Here is a 20,838-nt window from a genome sequence, read left to right on the forward strand (position 1 = left end):
GATAATTGGGATGGGAGTGTCGGAGACAGTGCGATTGGCACAGGACAGAGCGGAGTTTAGGGCTGTTGTATATAGGGTCGCTATGAGTCACAGGTGACTCGACGGCACATAACAACAACACCAACATATATATATTCCCATTTTTAATTAGTTCATGAAAAATAATGTATTTTAATTTTGTAAATAAACGTGTGTGTGTGTGTTGCTGTAACAAGCATGTATTTGTATACGTAAAAAAGTTCATGTCTCACAGACAGCTGTTACAAATTTGAGTTCTTTTTTTTAATGGCACAAACAATACTAGATGTAAATTCTTCAGAACTCTCACTCTTACACAGCTACAAACAGATTTAAAATAAACACAAACCCCATTGGGTTCAAATTAGGAACATTCGGTATGTTGAGTGCTAATAATGGTATCTGTAGTTCTTATCACAATATTTTAGTGCCTTTTATTAAATTAAAATAACAGTCATTTTAAAGTATACCATTCACTGTTGTTGTTGTTGTTGTTGTTGTTGTTGTTGTTGTTGTTATGTGCCGTTGAGTCGTTTGCGACTCATAGCAACCCTATGTACAACAGCCCTAAACCCTGCTCTATCCTGTGCCAATTGCACTGCCTCTGACACACCCATCCCGATTACCCCAGTCACTGAATCAATCCACCTCATAGAGGGTCTTCCCCTCCTGCACTGTCCCTCTACCCTCCCAAGCATGATGTCCCTCTCCAAGGACCTGTCTCTCCTTACAACATGTCCAAAGTATGTCAGACGAAGCCCCAGAATCCTTGCCTCCAAGGAGTAGCCTGGTTTAACCCTCTCTAGGATGAATCTGTTTGTTTTCTTGGCAACCCATGGTACATTCAATACTCTCCTCCAGCACCACAGCTCAACGGCATCAATTCTCCTTCTATCCTCCCTAGTCATTGTCCAACTCTCTGATGCATAGCAAGTGATTGCAAAGACCATGGCCTGTATCAGGCGCTCCTTAGTCCCATTCACTAGTCTCCAGTATAACCAGTGTACTATCTAATTCTAGAACACTTTTCCTCACTCCAAAAAAGAAACCCTAACCCAAACACCAATAGCAAAGTTCAGCAGAGCTCCAAACAAAAAATGCTCATGAGGTTGTGGAGGGATTAGAACTCTTATTCACTGCTTGTGGGAGTGTAAAATGGTACAGCCACTATGGAGATGGTTTGGCGCTTTCTCAAAAAGTTGGAAATAGAAATACCATTGATCAAGCAATTCCACTACTAGGAATATACCCTAAGGAAACCAGAGCCACCACTCAAACAGATCTATGAACACCCATGTTTATTGCTGCATTATTCACAAAAGCAAAGAGATGTGCCCATCAACAAACAAATGGATAGACAAACTATTGTACAGTCACCAATGGAGTACTATGCAGTCCTGAAAACCAGTGAATCTGTAAAACATTACACACATACTTGAGCCTAGAGGACACTATCCTAAGTGAAATATCACTCTCTCAAAAGGACAAATAATACATAACATCACTATTAGAGGAATGAAATGGGAAGGGGGGGTAGGAAAAGAAAGGATAGATGAGGAATACTCAGTTGCAATCGATGAGAGAAAGATCTGTTTAAAAGGAATATATGGTTAGACATATGTATGCCAACAATCCAGAATAAGAGGTACATTGCAAAGTGTACTAGGGAAGGGGGAGGAAACATTCGAAGAACTGAGAAATCTTCATTTACAATGTCAGTGATCTTAACAGTGGTGCTGGTTATTGTTATGTGCCATTGAGTCAGCTACAACTCATAATGACCCTATGAAAAACAGAGCTGAACCTTACCTTGTCCTTAACTTGTTGGGATACATTATTTACATATTTCATCTACCTCCTTTTTTGCTCTGAGACCAAAAACTAAGTCCTTTGCTATGGAGGTAGTTCTGAATTAAGGTGAACCCTGTGTGTAGACCAGGGTATAAATCAGGAGCATCTTAACTCTTCAGACTGACATTATTGCCCCTCAGTAATTTGAAGAGGTCCCTGACAGCAGACTTGACCAATACTATAGTCTCCTGACTGCTAGGTGTTGATTATGAACCCACCTAAAATGAATTCATTGACAGTTGCCTTTCAGCAAGGGAATGTTGGAAGGTATAAAATTAAGAAAAGTATGCTTTCTTTTTTTAATACTAGTTTATTTACAAAATGAAAATACATTGTTTTCCAGACCAGATTCTTCCAATTTCCCTCTCCTCCCCCACCCCATCAGATTTAAAAAAAAAAAATAGCTTCAGGATTGTATCCATTCTCTATACCTATTTAGTCTGTATGCTGAGCAAATCGCTCAAGAAGCCAGACTCTATGGAGAAAAATATGGCACCATGATCGGAGAAAGACTCACCATCAACAACTGCGAGTGACACAGCCTTGTTTACTGAAAGTAAGGACTTGCAGCACTTGCTGCAGAAGATCAAAGACTGTATGTACAGCCTTCAATGTGGATTGCATCTCAACATTAAGAAAACAACAATCCTCACCAGTACACCAATAAACAACATCATAATAGATGGAAAAAAGATTGATATTGTCAATGATTTCATCTTGGATCGCCATCCGCACCCTTGGTACCAGAAGTCAAGTGATCAGTAGATATAATACTTTGGACAAGTCCTCTGTAAAGGATCTTTTTACAAATTACTAAAGAGCAATGATGTCAGTTTGGAGCTAAGATGCACCTGATTCAGGCCATGATCTTCTCAGTTTTCTGCTAAACATCAGAGAGTTTGACAGTGAAGAAGGACAACAGAAGAAGAATTGATCCCTTTGAGTTGTGGTACTGAAGAAGAGTACTGAATATCCCATGGACTGCCAAAAGAACAAACAGAAATATATTAGAAATGCCCTGTGGAGGCAAGGATGGCAGAGCTTCGTCTCACATACTTTGGGTATGTTGTTAGAAGAGGCTATTCCTAGGGAAGGGTCATTTCTGTCCTTGGAAAGTTGGAGAGTCAATGAAAGAGAAAGATGCCTAATGAGATGGATTGGCACAGTAACTGCAGCAGTGGGCTCAAGTTTGTCAGATATAGTGCAGATGACACAGAATAGGACTGGGTTTGGATATGTTGTCTATCAAGTTGCTATGAGCTGTGTTCACCTCAAGGGCAACTTATAACTACAATGTGCAGAACTTCTGCAGAATTCTTTGGAAGCTGTAATCTTTATGAAAATAGATCACCAGGCCTTTCTTCTGAAGTGCCAGTGGTGGGTTCAAACACAAACCATTTGCTACTAAGGGACTTTTCTTTTTTGTGATTTGCTTGAAAGTTTGTAAAGCAAATGAGCTTTCTAGTTAATTATTTATCCACATTTTGTTTTATACCATTAATTACAATATCCAAATCTAATCAAGGTCTTCCTACTTCCTTTCATTTTCATTCCCTTTAATCTCCCACCACTTCCTGTAGTCTTATTTTCCTGTAGATGTTGCTTTCCTTTTTACCTTACATGGTTGGTTATTGTAATGAGCAAGTGTCTCTGTGGTGTAATTAGCTGGTCACTTTCTAGGTTTGTCTTTGTTTGCAGGTTGAACCGGCAAGGGTGAGTTTCATTCAAGGTTTGATGGGTGACAAACAACCATAGTGTCAATAGTTTTACCATTCTCTATCTGGCCATTAAAGCCGGTGCTTTTAGTTTTGGTTCAATTTTACCTCACTCTTCGCATTTTTCTACTGTGATCCCTTTGAGAGTGGTCTGCAGTGATTAGTGGTCACCATGTAGATATTCTGGTCTGAGAGACATGAAAGTTGAAGTTTACAATGCCCATTAGAATTTTAGACTAATTGCCTCTATACATCTTTGCTTTTGTTCCCCCTCCCTTGTTGAAAGACCAGTACTGGCATCCAAAGACATTTTTTTATTAGCTTCAATAATTCACATGTTGCTACCTGTTATTAATATATTCTTAAACAGGAATTTGAACACAAAAATCATGAAACAGTACTTGTTACTAAGGTAACTAGCCTCATGAGCCAGAATATTTTTTTAATCACAAAAGTAAAAATAAAATACTGAAAATTCCTAATAGTTTCTTTTGAGGAACTGAGAATAATTTGAGGATTCCAGATTCAGAAACACTATTTTATATCTTTGTTGATTTTTGTGTGGTTCTAAATTAGAATAAGAAGCCATAAGCATTTCCAGTCTCTTGTATTTGTTTAAAACTTTTAAGATAATTGTTGTGCTGATAAATACCATTTTGAGAAAATTTTATTCCTTTCTAATTTCCATAAAAACATGATTTTTTTTTTTCTACACATTTCTTTAACTGAGACTTGAAAACATTGTTTGCTTGTTTCAGCATTGAATCCAGAATACACTATCACTAAATCAGACAACCTTTAAAAAAAAAACCTAAAATCATTGACGGTTAAGTGAGATATAGTGGCCAGAAACTTAATTTCCTTTCTGAAAACCAAGAAAAAGTCATTAGAAATTCTAAAATTATAACTAGCAATTATTTATAAACTGTTGTTAGGTTCAGTCCGGTTGGCTGCTGACACATTGCAACACTATGAACAAACCTGAACCTTGCCCTATCCTGCATTATACTCATGCTCAAGCCTGTTGCTGTAGTCACAGTGTCAGTGTATCTCAGTCTTCCTCTCTTTTGCTGACCCTGTATCTTTCCCAGTATGATACCCTTTTCCAAGGACTGACCCTCCTGACAACATGTCCAAAGTATGTTAGACAGTTTCATAATCCTTGCCTCTAAAGAACACTCTGATTGCACTTCCTCCAAGACAGATTTGTTTGTTCTTTTGGTGGTCCATGGCTTATTTGATATTCTCCAACACTGCAAGGGCATTGATTCTTCAGCCCCATTTTTCAGCATGAGTATGCATAGGAAGCAATTGAAAATACCATAGCTTGCATCAAGCTAAGAATAAGACAGTCTCGCTTTTTAACACTTTAAAGAGGTCTTTGGCAGAAAATTTCACCAATGTAAAACACATCTTTTGATTTCTTGACTGCTTTTATAATTGGTATTAATTGTGGATCCAAGTTTACTGGACTTTTCATTTTCTCTAAACTCAATTTCAATATACTCTAGATTTCCTCATATATTTAAGAGCTGATTAGCTAATTATGAATTAGTAACTGAAATAGCTTTACTTATAGATATGAACTTGATTTAGTTATTAAAATCTAGTAGTGGCCCAAAAGTGCTGCTTGAAAATTTGGCAAGTGATTAATCAGATGTATTTCTTTCCATGCATTCTTAATGATACTCAAGGATAATAATAAAAATAATGAGTCACCTTCCGAAGATAATAGAAAACCAGGTCATTAACTTGAAAACTGGTAAGAGGAAATAATTAAATATTTACTCTGAAATATTTACACTGAACCGAACCAAATAATGAAAAGAAATTTTTTTTTCATTTGATTTTATTAATTTTAATGAACATTCACAGAGATTTTGGATTCCATTCATTCATTGTTGTACTTTTCTCTCTACGCACACCCTACCCCCACCCCTGCCAGTTCACTCTTCTCTTCGAAAAGCAAAAGATAAACTCCTTCCTTGGTATATAATCCCCCCTCCCCCGCTGCCCCCGCCCTGAATGCACTCCACTATGCAACCTTAATTCCAGATTCCTGTGATAACCATAATATCCTATCATATATCGCTTTAAACTGTTCTCTCCTCATCTGTTTCAATGCAGTATACATAATTTATCCAGTTTTTCTCAGTCTTACCCCAACCCTGATGTAAGTCCCGTTTTACAACAGTGACACTATGCAGTATTTGTCTTTTTGTGACTGAGATATTTTACTCAGAATAATGTCCTCCAGAGTCATCCATTTTGAATAATATTGCATGAGTTCCTTGTTTTTCTATGCAGTGTAGTATTCCATTGTGTGAATATAACACAGCTGCTCTCTCCATTCGTTTGTTGATGGGCACTTAGGTTGTTTCCAACTCCTTACTATTGTGAACAAAGCCAATATGGGTGTGTATATATCTGCTTGGATGGCAGTTATGGTCTCTTTAGGGTATATTCCCAGTAGTGGAATTGCTGGGTCAAATGGTATCTCTATTTGCAACTTTTTGAGAAAGCACCACACCACTTTCCACAGTGGTTGTACCATTTTACACTTCCACCTAATAAATAACAAAGATAAATGTCTCACCAGTTCCAATTCTCATTGACTAATAAATACAAGTATTAAATAGCATTGACTTCTATGATCACAATAAGAAAATCTATTACAATGTCTTGTCCCCTGTACAAGGCTGCTGGACCAAAGGTTTAAGTCTACCAAGAGGTGCTTAGAAGACAATGCCGTTGATCTTTTGAAAATCAGCCACTGAAACCTTTGTTTAGCAAGTACTACTATGATGCACATGGGGTTGCCATGAGTCATAAGCAGCTCGACAGCAGCTGGAGGAGGGGAAAAAAAGAGATGAAATAAGAGTCTGATCCAATCTCTAGATCCATCTGTCAATCTAGAAAATAATGAAAACAGTGGAATATACTGAACTACACCAACATAATGTGTAGGAGACTTAGCAAGTCAAACAGACTGGGTTCTTCACTAGATAGATTAGAAGGAAATGAGTGTTAGGGAAATCTATTAATTAAGAGACTAAAATGACATCAACATTTTTAGAAATGGGCAAGACAAAATCGTAATATGTAAGGAAATACACACAGATTCTATAAAAAGAAAATGGTCATGATACCATTACTGTAAAATTAAGGATAATGGTTAGAACAAGAAAAGCAGAATGTTGTGATTGAATGGGACTCATGGAAGGGACTTCTGGATGTTTGGCATAGTTTTAACTTCTGGACCTGAGTATTGTTCACCTTATAATTCACTGAAGCATATACATTTCAGTATGAAAAAGGTGTACAAGGGAGCACTGGTGCCCTAGTGGCAAGAAACTGTACTGCAGTCCAGAAAGCCCGCTGCTCCACGACAGAAGGGTGGGCAGTCTCCTCCTATGCAGTTAACTGCCTCTGAAAACCCGCTGGAGGGTCAATTATGGGTGGGTTCCAGTTCAGCCAGATTCACAAAGTTGCAAAGTTTTCATAAAGTAGCAAATAGTGCTAGAGCTCTGGTGGCCTAGAGGCAAGAATCTGTACTTCAGTCACAAAGACATGCTTGCCGTTCGAATCCCCAGCTACTCAGTGGAATTACGAGCGGTCTCCTCCCAAGCAATTTATTACCTGTGAAAACCCATTAGAGAATTATCTGTGGATTGATTCTGACTCACTGGCACACTTTATTGATAAAGTGGATTGTCCCTAAGTCCTACTGTGTATGGAGAGAAGGAGGGCCCCCTAAAGCAGTGTTTTTTATATCACCTACAGCAGCATTTCTCAAAACTTTCTGGTTCTCCAGACCACTTTTTTATTTCCTTTTTTTAAAAATTTATTTAATAAAATTTAGAGAGACTTTGGATTTCCATTCATTAATTATTGCCCTGACCACCCCTCCCCACCCCAGTTCACTTTTCTCTTTGAAAAGTGAAGAAGAAAAAAATCTTCCATTGTTATACAGTCCCCTCTTCCCTAGTCCATTCCACTATGCAGCCTTTGTTCTGGACTCCTGTCGTGACAATAATACCTAATCATATATTTCTCCTAAATAGTTCTCTCCTTCACCTGTTTCAATGCAGTATACATTATTTATCCCCTCCTAGTTTTCCCCCAACTCCAGTGTCAGTCCTACTTTACAGCAGTGGCACTATGCAGTATTTTGTGACTGAAATAGTTCACCCAGCATAATGTCCTCCAGGGTCACCCATTTTGTGTAATATTTTATGAATTACTTGATTTTCAATGCAACGTAATATTTCATTGTGAATATACCACAGCTTTTCTATCCATTCGTTGATGGGCACTTAGGTTGTTTCCAACTCTTTGCTATTGTGAACAAAGCCGCAGTAAACATGGGTGTGCATGTATCTGCTTGGGTGGCTGTTCTGGTTTCTTTAGGGTATATTCCCAGTAGTGAAATTGCTGGGTCAAATGGTATTTCTATTTCCAACTTTCTGAGAAAGCATTATACTGCCTTACATAGTGGTTGCAACCATTTTACACTCCTAACAACAGTAAATAAGGGTTCTAGTTTCTATGCAACCTTGGCAGCATTTGTTGTTTGCTATTTTGTTAAATTTTGCTATTCTTACTGGGGTGAGATGATATCTCATAGTTGTTTTGATTTGCATCTCTCTTAGAGCTAGAGATTTTGAGCATTTCCTCATGTGTTTGTTTGCCATCTGAATGTCTTCTTTGGTAAAGTGTCTGTTCATATCCTGTGCCTATTTGTCAATTGGGTTGTTTACCTTTATCTTGTGGTGACGGACCACTTTTATACTCTTTAATATTACTGAGCACCTCACATATCTTTTATTTATGAGAGTTATCATTTATTATATATTAGAAATTAGAACTAATTTTTTTAAATGTGTTCGGTTCCTTTAAAATCATAATTGTAAGCTCATTATACATGTGGGGTTTTTTAATGGAAAAAATTTCTAGAACAAAATATCAGTGAAATAACATTGCTTTACCCTTTTTTGCAGTCTCTTCAATGTCTGGTTTGATTAGAACACAGCTGTATTCTCCTATTTGCTTCTGTATTCAATCTAATATACTGAATTGTTTTGACCAAAGTGAAGGAGTTACACCCTCAGAAAAGAAAGAGTATTATAGTAGCCTTTTGGGATAATTGTGGATACTTTTGTTATGCTCCATCAAGTGAAACTGGCTTTCACTGTTGTTGTTAATGTTCATGAATAGTGAAGAATAGAAACTGGTGCAGCTCCTTTGGTTTGTGCTACAGCACTAGCAGTTTTACCCAACATTTGGATTTGCACTGTTTATGCACTGTTTGTGCAAACATTAAAATAAAAAAGACAAATAGTGTTTCTTGTTGTTAGGCACCGTCGAATTGGAATTGACTCATAATTGACATTCCAGAAGTAGTAAATCACAGGGAAGATTGCCCATCTTTCTCCTGTGAAGCAAATGGTAGATTTAAGCCCTGTGTTTTGGGTGGCAGTGCAAGTTCTTAACACTAAGCCACAAGAGCTCTCTGATACTGTTATTATGAAAATTATTTGGATCTTACAAACTTTTTTAGAAAATCAACCTAGTTAGTAGAATAGTCTGTGCTGCTAAACTGTTTTCTTTTACTTGGATCCACAATTGATACCCATGGTAACAACTGTTATAAAAGCAAAAGACGTATTACATTGAGGAAATCTACGTCCACATCTATCCAAAGTGCAAAAGAGCAAGGATGTCAGTTTGAAGATTTAGGTGCCATGGTAATTTCAGTTGCCTCCTCTGCATCTGAAAGTAAGGCAGTGAATAAAGATAACAGAGGAACCATTGCCTTTGAATTTTGTGGTTTTGGAGAACAGTCCTGAATGGCCCATGGATTCCCACAAGAGCAAGCAAATCTGTCTTCAAGGAAGTGACACGAGAGTGCTCCTTAGGCAGAAAAATGGTGAAACTTCATCTCACATACTTTAAGCATGTTGTAGGGAGGAATCACTCCTTGGAAAAAGACATATTGGGAAAAGTGAGGGTCAGAAGACCCTCAACATGATGGATTGACCCAGTAACTATAATAATGGTCTTGAGCACATCAGAGATAATGAGGATGGTGCAGGATAGGCCAAGGTTCACAGCTGTCATAGTTATGGCACTGAACAGTTGCATTAAGGTACACTCTATTTCAGAAGGCAACTTTTCCACAGTTTTATTTGAGTTCCTGATAACCTGGAAGCACATCTTCCAGCACTGTATTGGACAGTATTCTGTTGTGATCCGTAAGGTTTTCACTGGGTGATTTTCTTCCTAGTCTGTCTCAGTCTGAGAGCTCCACTGAAACCTCTCCACCATGGGTGACTCTGCTAGTATTGGGAAAGAGCTTCCTGCATCATAGCAACATGCAAACCGCAACAGTACTTATAAACTGACAGGTACATTCATACTAGGTGAGTTTTATTGTTTACTTAACTCAGAGCTAATTTCTAAAATGCTTTTGTTTCTGTCCTAAAAATCATTGATTGATTTGTTTGAATGCGTTGTTGCATTCATGTGTCAGTCCATCTCATTGAAGGTCTTCCTCTTTTGGGTTGATGATATACTTTACCAAGCTTGTTGTCTTTCTCTAGAGACTAATCCTTCCTAATAACATCCGAAGTTTATGAGACAAAATCTTCCAATCTAAGGAGCATTCTGTCTACGCTTCCCCCAAAACAGAATTGCTTTTCACAACACTGCAATTCAAATACATCAGGTCTTAGATCTTAATATTCAGTGCACAGCTTTCATGTACATATGAGACAGCTGAAAGTACCATATCTTGGATCTGGTATACTTTACTCCCTAAAGTGACCTCTTTGCTTTTTAGCACTTCCCATAATTTATAGATTTACCCAGTACACATTTAGTTCTTGGACTGTTTCCATAAGTGTTGATTATGGATCAAAGTAAAATAAAATCATAATGTTACTTATTGGTCCAACAGTAAATATCTCTGTTTTCTTTGTTGACATACATATCCATAGTGAAGATTTTTTGGTCTTCACCAGTAAGTGGTTGAAGTCCTCTTCCCTTTCAGCAGGAAGATTGTGTCACATTCTTCTTGACATAGTCCAGCTTCTCAGATCGTTTGATCAGCATACAGACTGTTACTGTTATAGTTAATGTGCCATCAAGTTGCTTGTGACTCATGGCTACAGTATGTACAACAGCCTGAACCCTGCTCTATTTTATGACAGACTTACTGTCTCTGACACACCTACCCTACTACTCCAGTCACTGAGTCAATCCATGTCATCCTGGGTCTTGTGCTGTCCTTCCACCCTCCCAAGCATGATGTTTGTCTCTAAGGACTGGTCCCTCCTGGCAGCATGCCTGAAGTATGAGATGGAGCTTCAAAATCTTAGTCTCTAAGGAACAAATTGCTTTCACCCTCTCCAGGATAGACCTGTTTGTTCTCTATGAAGTCCATGTAATGTTTAACATTCTTCTCCAGCACCACAACTCAAAGGCATCCATACTTCTTCGGTCATCCTTAGTCATTGTCCAGCTCTCTGATACATAGCAAGTAATTGCAAAGACCATGCTCTGGATCAGGCACAGTTTAGTCTCCAGACTAACATTGTTGCTTCTCTAGAGGACCACTGAGAAGCAGAGACAAAGGGAAGAAATAAGAAAGTTAAAGAGCAGAACAGAAGATTTCAGAGGGGAGCTCAGGAGGGAAAAGCAAAGCATTGTAATAAAATGTACATTGTTGTTATTAGGTGCCATCTAGTCATGTACAACTTATAGCAACCCTATGAACAACAAATCCAAACCCTTTTCTATCCTGTGCCATCCTCACACTTCCTGACACACAAGAGCCTATTGTGGCAATCTCAGTGTCATTCTACCTGGTTGAGGATCTTACTCTCCTTTGCAGACCCTCTACCCTTCCCAACATCTTGTCTCTCTCTAAGAAATAGTCCCCGCTTCTAGCAACATGCCCAAAGTATGTGAGGTGAAGCCTCATCATTCTTGCCTCCAAAGAGTACTCCGGCTGCAACCTCTCTAAGGCATATCTGTTTGTTCTTTTGGCATTCCATGGGATGTTCAGTGCTGTTCTCCAGCACCCCAGCTCAAAGACATCAATTCTTTTTCTGTCATCTTTGTTCATTGTCCAGCTCTCAGTTGCATAACAAGTGATAAGAAAGACCTGAATCAGACACACCTTAGTCCTCACATTACATCATTACTCTTCAATAATTTCAAAAGGCCCCTAACTGCAGACTTAGCCAGTGCAGTGTGTCTCCTTATTTCCTCACTGCTGGTTTTAAGGGTGTTAATTGTGGATGCAAGTAAGATGAAGTGTGCATTAGAGTCAAAATATCAAAAGACATGGACTCACTTGGCATTTCTTAAGCTGAAGGCCTCTAGTGACAATAGTTAAGGATGCAGTAGACAGAATATTGAGTGATTCAGGAAGCATCAAAAGAAGGTAGAATGAGTAGAGTCACTGTACCAAAAAGAACTGAATGGCACAAAAGAATTTCATGCAAAACATGATCAGGAGGCAATGGTGATCAAAGAGGAAGTTCTCAATATTAGACTCAGTTAAGTATTTGACTGTACATGGTATCTGGTGACCTAGTGGCAAGAAGCTCCTGCAGTCCAAAAGGCATGCAGTTCATGCCTCCTGCTCCACGAGAGGATGGGCAATCTCTTGTACAGTTAATTCCCTGTGAAAACCCACTGAAGGGTCAATTATGGATTAGTTCAATACTTGATTTATGATAAAATACATTCTAAGGGAAAAATCTGAAAACAAATAATATGTTGTTGTTGTTAAGTGCAGTTGAGTTGTAGACAACTCATGGGAACCATATGAATAAAAGACCTCAACACTTATATAACTTTCATCATTTATCCACGTTCTTAGTTTCCAGAGGCAGACTGTTACAGAAGTGGATGCCACTCCTGCTTCCAAGCTTGTTTTAATCAGAAGCTCTACCAAACACTGTCCACAATGCATAACTATTATCACATTTGACACCTCAGTGTCATGTGCTTAGCATCACAACAACCACGAGTTACCTCTGTACAGCAAATGGACAGAGCAGTGCTATACTACTTAGAAGAAAGTTTGACCAAAAACAAATCATCTCACACCCATTAGTGAGTCAACATTCCACCCTAATCCTCACCAGAACCAGCAAACAAACCTCTATAGAATCCTCCTGCAGACGACTTCCAATACTAAACCAATTTCAGTTATTAAGAGATGTTAACATTTTTAACATGAATACTGAACATACTATAGAATTGTTTTACAGTTTTCATGAAAATGATGATACAGCAGAAAAACTTTATTTACATGTGTCATTGTTTGAATCTGCAAATTTTCATTACCAGGTAGCTGGGTGTGGGCTTCCTTTCCTATGGTGATCTGCTTGACCTGAATAATATACCTTCTTGCTCAGTTGTTGCATAGTAGAGCATATTGTTTTTGTTAAAATTATATGTTCTATAAAATATGTTTGAGAAACAAACAACTTTCCTTTTAGAAAGTCATACATGTTTATTAAAGGTTTTAATTGAGTATTTTGGGGTTAAATGTAGAATTTTGCCATCTCATGTTTTCATAGACTTACCATCCTTATCAACTGTCTGCAGGTCTCTGGCGTAGTATTATCACTTGCTAAAAATACACATTTTATCGTGTTTTAGACCTGTAGACATTACAGAGCATCTACAGCCAAAAAGTTTTACTCTCAGCAGTAGAATGTCTTTAAATATGTCCAAAAATCTTACCTTTTTTTTTTTTTTATTTCCTTGGAGGAAAAAAAGGGAGTCATATTTTTTTAAAGCATTTATTGATGTGAGAATGAAAGCATTCAAATCTAAAGCACAGTAAGAAATAGAAAAATTCCCTAGGATAAAACCTGACAATTTTTTAAAAAATTAGACCGTTCATAACTTTTCTCTGCTTTTTTAAGCTTCTTATTGAAATGTATTTACCTTTCATTAACTATTTACAATTTTTCACACTTGTCAACTTACATCCAGATTAAGAACTAAAACATACATGCATACTGTTTTGATAGATGGTGACTTATTTCCATTTGAAAACTTTTATACTGTGCGCTCTCTGGGGGGGAGAGGGGCAAGATGTGTATATGAAAAAGAAAGAATTGAGACAATGTTTCTTGTTTTTATACTAAGGATAGAAACAATTGCTTCATAAGGTGGCCATGTATTTTACCTTTAGTTGATATTGCCTAAATGCAGATTTTCCAAACTGTTTGAACTTTTTTAGACCCTACTCAGTAAAGAACTGATTGCCATAGTGTCAGGTCCCATACCTGATCCTTGAGCACGTTTTCAGATGCTATAAATCTCAGGGCAGGAAATTGCCCTTTTTTTCCTATGGATCTGTGTTTTGCAGTACAACTCCTTATTCGCTAGGCCACTAGCACTCCCTATGTTCTTCTTAACAGTGTGTAAGTATGATACAAACAGTTAAAGCTTTCAGCTACTATTCAGAAGAATGGAAGTTCAAGTCCACCCTGGTAAACATTGGAAAACAGTCCTGGTAATGTTCTTCAAACAAATCGTCTTTGAAAACCCTGCGGAGCACAGTTCTACTCTGGCATACACAGGAGCAGTGTAAGCCGTAATAAGTTCAGCAGTGATTGGACTGGACTAGAAGCAGTGTTTGAAGTGTTCTGGTCATTACACTTCATAACCAACACTTGATCCGGTCATGTTAGCCATTTTGTTGGATATTGTTTTGTGTTTTGAATTTTTAGTTCTTGGTGATTATTGGGTCCAGCACCTTTTTATTTGCTTGAAGATGTAGTCAAGTCCTTATTCAACTTCTTTGCCCTGAGTATTTTAATTTTTTTCATAAACTGTATTATTTGTACATTTACACATTCCTCCCACTAGTTTGTCTTCTAGATAATTTTAGAAATAAAAGGAAACCTTGATTAGAATGTTCTTTTCAGATCATTTTTCTTTTAAAAAATGCTAAATTTTTTCTGAAAAATTAAAAACTCATTGCCATCCAATCAAAACAGACTCATACATAGCAGGTTTTCAGAGACTAAGTTACACAGAAGGCAATTGCCCATCTTTCTCCTGAAGTTAGCAAGAAAGAAAAAAGTCAAACTTTTTTAAAATTAGCCTTTGGAATTTTAGAACTTTTTTTGCCTTTCCTATTTCTATTTTTATGACCTCTGATTATTAACAGAATCAGCCGTTACTTAGTAAAACCTTACAAGTTAGAATAGTTAAAGTGTGTAGCTTGTTTTTTTCTGTGCCTGCTTATAAAGACACAGCCTTTTGTGTCATTATTGTGTTTTATTTTATTCTTTACACAGTAATGTATTTGGTCATGGATAAAAATTCAAATTACAGAAATAGACAGCATAGAAAGTAAAATCTATCATAATCTAATCTCCCAGATAGACCTTCTGTTATACTTGGTTTGTGTTCACACAAATTTTCTTTCTTTACATTTACTACCACATGTAAAGAAAGATGTGTTGACAGTGAAATTGGCTCAGGTTAGGGCAGGATTCAGAGCTCTTGTGCATAGGGTTGCTATGAGTTACAGATAATCCAGCATTAACAATAATAATCATAAATGTTAGCATAGCCTGTACACTGTTTGCCACTGTGTTGTTGTTTTTTTAACCTAGTAAGGATTTTTGCTAGTTATTTTATTTTTATTTATTTATTTACTATTTTTATGTCAAATCAGATCTGACTGGTACAGGAGGAGATTGCCCCTCCTTATCCAGCAGAGCATCTGGTAGATTTGAACCACGTGCCTCTGGGATTGCGGTGCAGCTTCTTGCCACTAGGCCACCAGAGCTCCCCTTATTTTTATTTCTTATAGTAATTAGATAATGCATTATTGGCATTAAAAATGCCTTCATTCAGGCTATACTATTTAATCAATAGATTAAAAATAGAATATAAGTGATATACTGATTTTATTCATTTTACTTTAAGATTTTTAAAGAGGGTTTTTGTTCTTTTTGGGGTGGGGGTGGTATGTTGAGGAGCTCTGCTGTCACAGTAGCCAGTCAGTCAACTGTTAACTGAAAGGTCAGCAGTTGAAACCCACCAGCTACTCACAGGAGAAACAGATGACTGCTTCCATAAAGATTATATATATAGTCCCAGAAATCCTATGAAGCAGTTATATTCTATACTCTAAGGTCACTGTGAATTGGAATCAATATGTAAGTTTGATTTTAGTGTTCGTCTTTTACATTGCACTGTTTTCCTGCTGCACAGAAAAATTCCAGTTAAGGAGATCTAAATTAATGGAACTCATGAACAGGTTAAAAATTACTTAATTTTTCAGCAGTTCCTTTTATGTACGAAATATCCTAATAATGAATAACTAGGGAGTTCTAGTAGCTCAGAGATGCACTGCCAACACAGAGGCACACGGTTCAAATACACCATCTGCTCCCTAGGGAAAAGATGGACACCACGTAGTTTACAGCTTCTAAAAACCCACTGAAGAGTCAGCTTTGAGTCTGTTCTGAAGCAATAAGACAAATGTAAACATATGTACAGTTACACTATTTAAAAAGCAATACTGTGCAAACTAAATTTGCATTCCAAGGTACTCTTTCATAGAGTTGTGTGACATCTACTGTACAAACAAAATCTTCATTTTCCTCTACTCTTAGAGGCAGCTCTTCAAACAAGGTTTTCTGTATTGAAATCTGTAGCTTCAAAAGATTGTATCTTACACTGAAATGAGAATATCTGAGCTGAATTCTCTCTATCCACATTTTAAAAATTTATATAAAAGGTGGTGGTGGTTGCTGTTATGTTCCATCAAGTCTTTTGCAACTCATAGCGACACTGTGTACAACAGCTCTGAACCCTGCTTTATCCTATGCCAACTTTATTGCCTCTGACACACCTACCTTCTTTACCCAGTCACTGAATCAGTCCATCTCATTGAGGGTCTTCCTCTCTTGCACTGTCCTTCCACCCACCCAAACATGATGTCCCTCTAATGTTGTAAAATATTAATACTTTATAATTATTTTTAATATTTTGATTGTGACTATTATTGGCTTTTAGGTTTGAAATTTATTTGTCTCCCGTTTCCATTCCTATCACCTGAGACTCCACCTTCCAGTTTTGTACAGTATTTCACCAAACTTGGTTTTCTGTTCAAAAGGAACTATGTACAAATTTCTCTGTAGATTATAGATGTGACCCAACAGGTATCACCTAACAAATGTCCTTTTAATAAAAATTGGGAAACAGGAAAAAATAGGTGTTTATTACTGTGGGGGGAAAAATCTTATAGAATGTTATTCCTACCCTATTTGTGTGCAGTACTGATTTTTTGGCTAATGAAATAATTGGTGGGATAGACTTGATTTTTTTTTTAATGGTGGGCCTGAAAAAAACTGTAATTTGAAATAATTTAGTCATTAGACTTCCTGGAAGTACTAGAATCCACGTAGCAACACCAAATTGGGCACCTCTGTGGCAGTTTGAATCCACCAGTGCCTCCAAGGGAAAAAAATGGACAGCCTCCCCTCATGTAATATATAGCCTCTCAAAAACTTTCTGGAGGGTCAGCAATATGTGCGTTCCAGTTTGAGGACATTGAGTTTTCATTTGTTCTCTATTTCTATGGTAATAAGGGAAACACAAAATTGCATTTAACACTGAAGTTTGTAGATGTTTCTCCACTAATTGTTTGCAAAATCATGACTGTTTCCATTTGTTCTCCTGAAAACCCAGAGCCATAGTTCTTCAGACTGTATAAATGGTCAAATTACCTTTTTGGTTTTTAAACTAGATTGTTTCCTTAGCTGAGAACTCATTGCCAGATTTCCCCTACAGTGTGTTTTGTCAGCTACATTAAAGCAGATCAAAACAAAGCAACAACTGAAAAACAGCCACCATAACCTACATGTAGATTTGTAGCAGTAAGGAACTACTGGTGACAGATGCTTAACCATTATCATGTGAACAACTTTGTTGTAATAAACAAGAGTTGCAATGAAAGGAGCTTCTGGTTTTTCCGACTTTTAAGAGGACTCATATAGCTTAAGCAGTTTGACTGCTTTGGGAGAGTCTTCAGGAGGTTGGAAAACGGAAAACTCAAAAGTGGAGTTTTTAACCTTTGGAGGTTATGAGGCAGGTGCTATTCTCTAATGCCTTACAACTACATTTTAGAGGTTTCATTTTTAGCTTGGTTGATAACTTCTGTGCTGCTATTTTTATTAAAATCCTTTTTATTCCCCTTTTTTGGACTTTAGGGTTCATCAAACATCACGTTGTGAGATTTAATTTGTACAGATTTATCATAAGCCAGTATTGTTACGTGCTATCTAGTATGAACCAACTCTTAGTTGACCCTTAAGCAAATTTTCAGAGGCAGTGACTCATATAGGAGGAGCTTATCCATCCTTTTCCCACAGAGCAGTTGGTAGATTCAAACCATGTATCTTTGATTTGACAGTACAGCTCCTTACCACTAGGCCAACCAGAGCTCCTTGAGCCAATATTAAGTAGCATGAAAGTGTTTTTCAAATGTGTCTTATAGGATGAATATATATGTATGTATATAGCTCATTCATTACTTCTGTGGATGAAAATATATATATGTCTCTTTCATTGTGCTTATAAGCTTATGTAACAAAGTCAGATAGATATTGCTTCTAGAATTTCATTGCTTGGGATTATGACCTTGCAAATGCAGGTTTCTCTATGTGTTTTCATTGAAGAATATATTATGTGAGCTCCCTGAAATATTAAACATAATCAAAGACCCAAGGTGTTTTGAGGAATGTTTGTTTTGATTGTTGTTTTTGTCATTTTTTTAGGAGAAAAGTCTCTAAAAATGAGACTAATAATCTTAGAGTATTAGTATTGATAATTTTTTTTTTCCTCTTTGATTAATCTCTGAAGTTCCTGAAACAAAATATGAATGTTGCCCAGAGGATTTAGTGGGAAAGCTGTGATTTATAAAGTCACAGCATAATGAAATAAAGTAATGAAAAGCCTTTGGCATACTAACTGTGTAATACATTTTAGGCAGTTTATCCACATTAGTTTAATTATTATTTGGAGGGTGAAGTGTCTTGTCAGAATTTTTATTTCTTATAGTGGGGTGCCTCAAACTAGTTAAACCATTTCTTGCTGCTACTATTGACATTAGGCTCAAATTTTTTTTTTAAATTCAAACCATTCCTTTAAAGGAAAACAGATGTTTGTTTACCTTTATTCTCTGTAAGTGAAAGTTAAGTGTAGTCTTAGCCAGTTCCTTCTCTTCTTTGCTTTAAAACACCACATTAAGTAGTAGATTTGAATCCTTTAGCTTTTTACCAATGCACACACCCATATCCACTTTTTTTTTCCCTTGAACCTGGTTCAAGATTTGGTGAGAAGGGTTTGTTTGGGGGCGTTTCCCTTGTCTTATCTGCATGTGAACATATGCTAGGGTTTAATTTATTTTGACCCTTTTAAATTTGGGAGTGAAGTAAGAGTTTAAAGTACAGCCAGAGAAGGAAGTCTGCTGAACTTTAGACATGAGGGACCCAAGGAGCGAGGTGCGTACATGCATTCTGAGGCTTCCTCACAGAGATGGTTATTTCTAATCTGTATAGATATTTGTAAATTAATTTATTCAAAGGGCTCGTTTTTAGAGTATATGAAGATCTATGAAGAACTTAAAGTTTATATTTATACACTTATTTTAGTAGCAGTGCCTCTCTGGTAGACATAATTTTGAAACTGATAGCAGAACATAAATAGTCTTTTTTTTTATGTGAAAGTCTTCGGATATACTTAGGAAGAGTATATACAACAGGGAAATGTATAATTTGCAATTAATCTTCTAAGGAAAAACTGAAACAGTATTTGACTATTTTAAGCTTTCTGTCATTTTGTCTTCTAAAGTGTCAGATAAAGAATTTAAAACACTTTTTACTATATTAAGGTTGTCTTGAGAGTTGAGAACTGATTCTCTCATTGATAGCTATATAACCTTGTCCAGTAATTTCAAGCACAGTGCCTTGTATATTTAATAAGCTGGGTTGATTTCCTTTTTGTCTGATCTTTTCTAGAGCCTGGCCCAACTAGAGAATCTGTGCAAGCAGCTTTATGAAACAACAGATACAACTACTCGACTCCAGGCAGAGAAAGCCTTGGTTGAATTCACCAACAGTCCTGATTGCCTGAGCAAGTGCCAGCTACTCCTCGAAAGAGGGAGTGTACGTAAGATTTGAAAAATCCCAAAGGATAACTGAGGCTTAGGAAAATAGATCCTAGTTCTGATTTTAGGGATGGATTGTGATAGCTTCTCTTGTTAATTCTTCTAGATGTCCCAGCCTTCTTAATTTCACTTTTAAAAGCACCATACCTGCCAGGTAGGCAAAAAAAAAAAAAGTCCATGTAACCTCATCAGGACAATCTCTTTGTCCATAAATTTTGTCCTCTCATTTTCCATTTTCAATTAAATTTCTAGGGCTCCTGTTCTGTTTTTTTAAATGCCGTGTTACCTTATAAAATCTCTTGGTCTATCTGTTGCCTCCTAGTACCATACTGCTGCTTAATATCTTTGAAGTACTGGAAAAATCTAAACTGTGAAAACGACATTCATTTTAAAAGTAGAGTTAGAATCTCTTACAATTATAGGGGACCTTAAAAATGGCATCAGTGATCCAAATAATACTACTAGTGAGATGCAGTTTGGTTAATGCTCTTGAAACTGACTCATAGCTGACCTTCCGTTTTACTCCTGCTGTAAATGGCACAGGCAGAGATTGTCAGTACTCCTGCCACCAGCACCTGAGAGCCATCGCCTTTGGGTTAGCAGCACAGCTCCCTGTAGACTACCATACCACTGTTCACTAAAGGGGTATAGTAATACTTAGGGGGTGGTTTGTTTCTAGGTAGGCTTGGGAGTGGTGGAAAGGGATTTTTGGGGGGTTTGTTTTGGCTGGTTTTGTTTTTTTAAGTGAGAGGTGGTTTTAGGATGGATAAGATTCTGCCAGGGTACAGTAAAAGAATATTGCTAAAGTCAAAATAGTAACTAGACTAGAATCACGCTGTACAAAGCAACAGCATAATCAGGTCAGTCTTACTCTCATATTTTCTAATGCTCAAACTACTGTCCCTATGTGCTTATTTGTGACCTTCTTTCACAAGTAAAAGTATAAAAACTGTCCATAATTATCAGTATAATAGAGGTGATAATAGAAATTATGATACATTGAACAATGTATGAATTAATAATTAATCTTGCACA

At 37.0% G+C, this 20,838-nt stretch overlaps 1 protein-coding gene across 1 annotated transcript in view; it reads left to right on the top strand.

Annotated features, from left to right (window-relative positions):
• XPO7 (exportin 7) overlaps nucleotides 1–20,838 on the top strand; it is a 106,437-nt gene that overhangs the window by 40,617 nt on the left and 44,982 nt on the right. Inside the window, exon 2 of the mRNA XM_006884812.1 lies at nucleotides 19,655–19,801. Coding sequence (XP_006884874.1) covers nucleotides 19,655–19,801 — 147 coding nt within the window. The remainder of the gene's footprint in view (nucleotides 1–19,654; nucleotides 19,802–20,838) is intronic.

The sequence above is a fragment of the Elephantulus edwardii genome, unplaced genomic scaffold, assembly GCF_000299155.1.
Source record: "Elephantulus edwardii isolate Elephantulus edwardi_28Jun2011 unplaced genomic scaffold, EleEdw1.0 scaffold00038, whole genome shotgun sequence".
Taxonomy (NCBI): domain Eukaryota; kingdom Metazoa; phylum Chordata; class Mammalia; order Macroscelidea; family Macroscelididae; genus Elephantulus; species Elephantulus edwardii.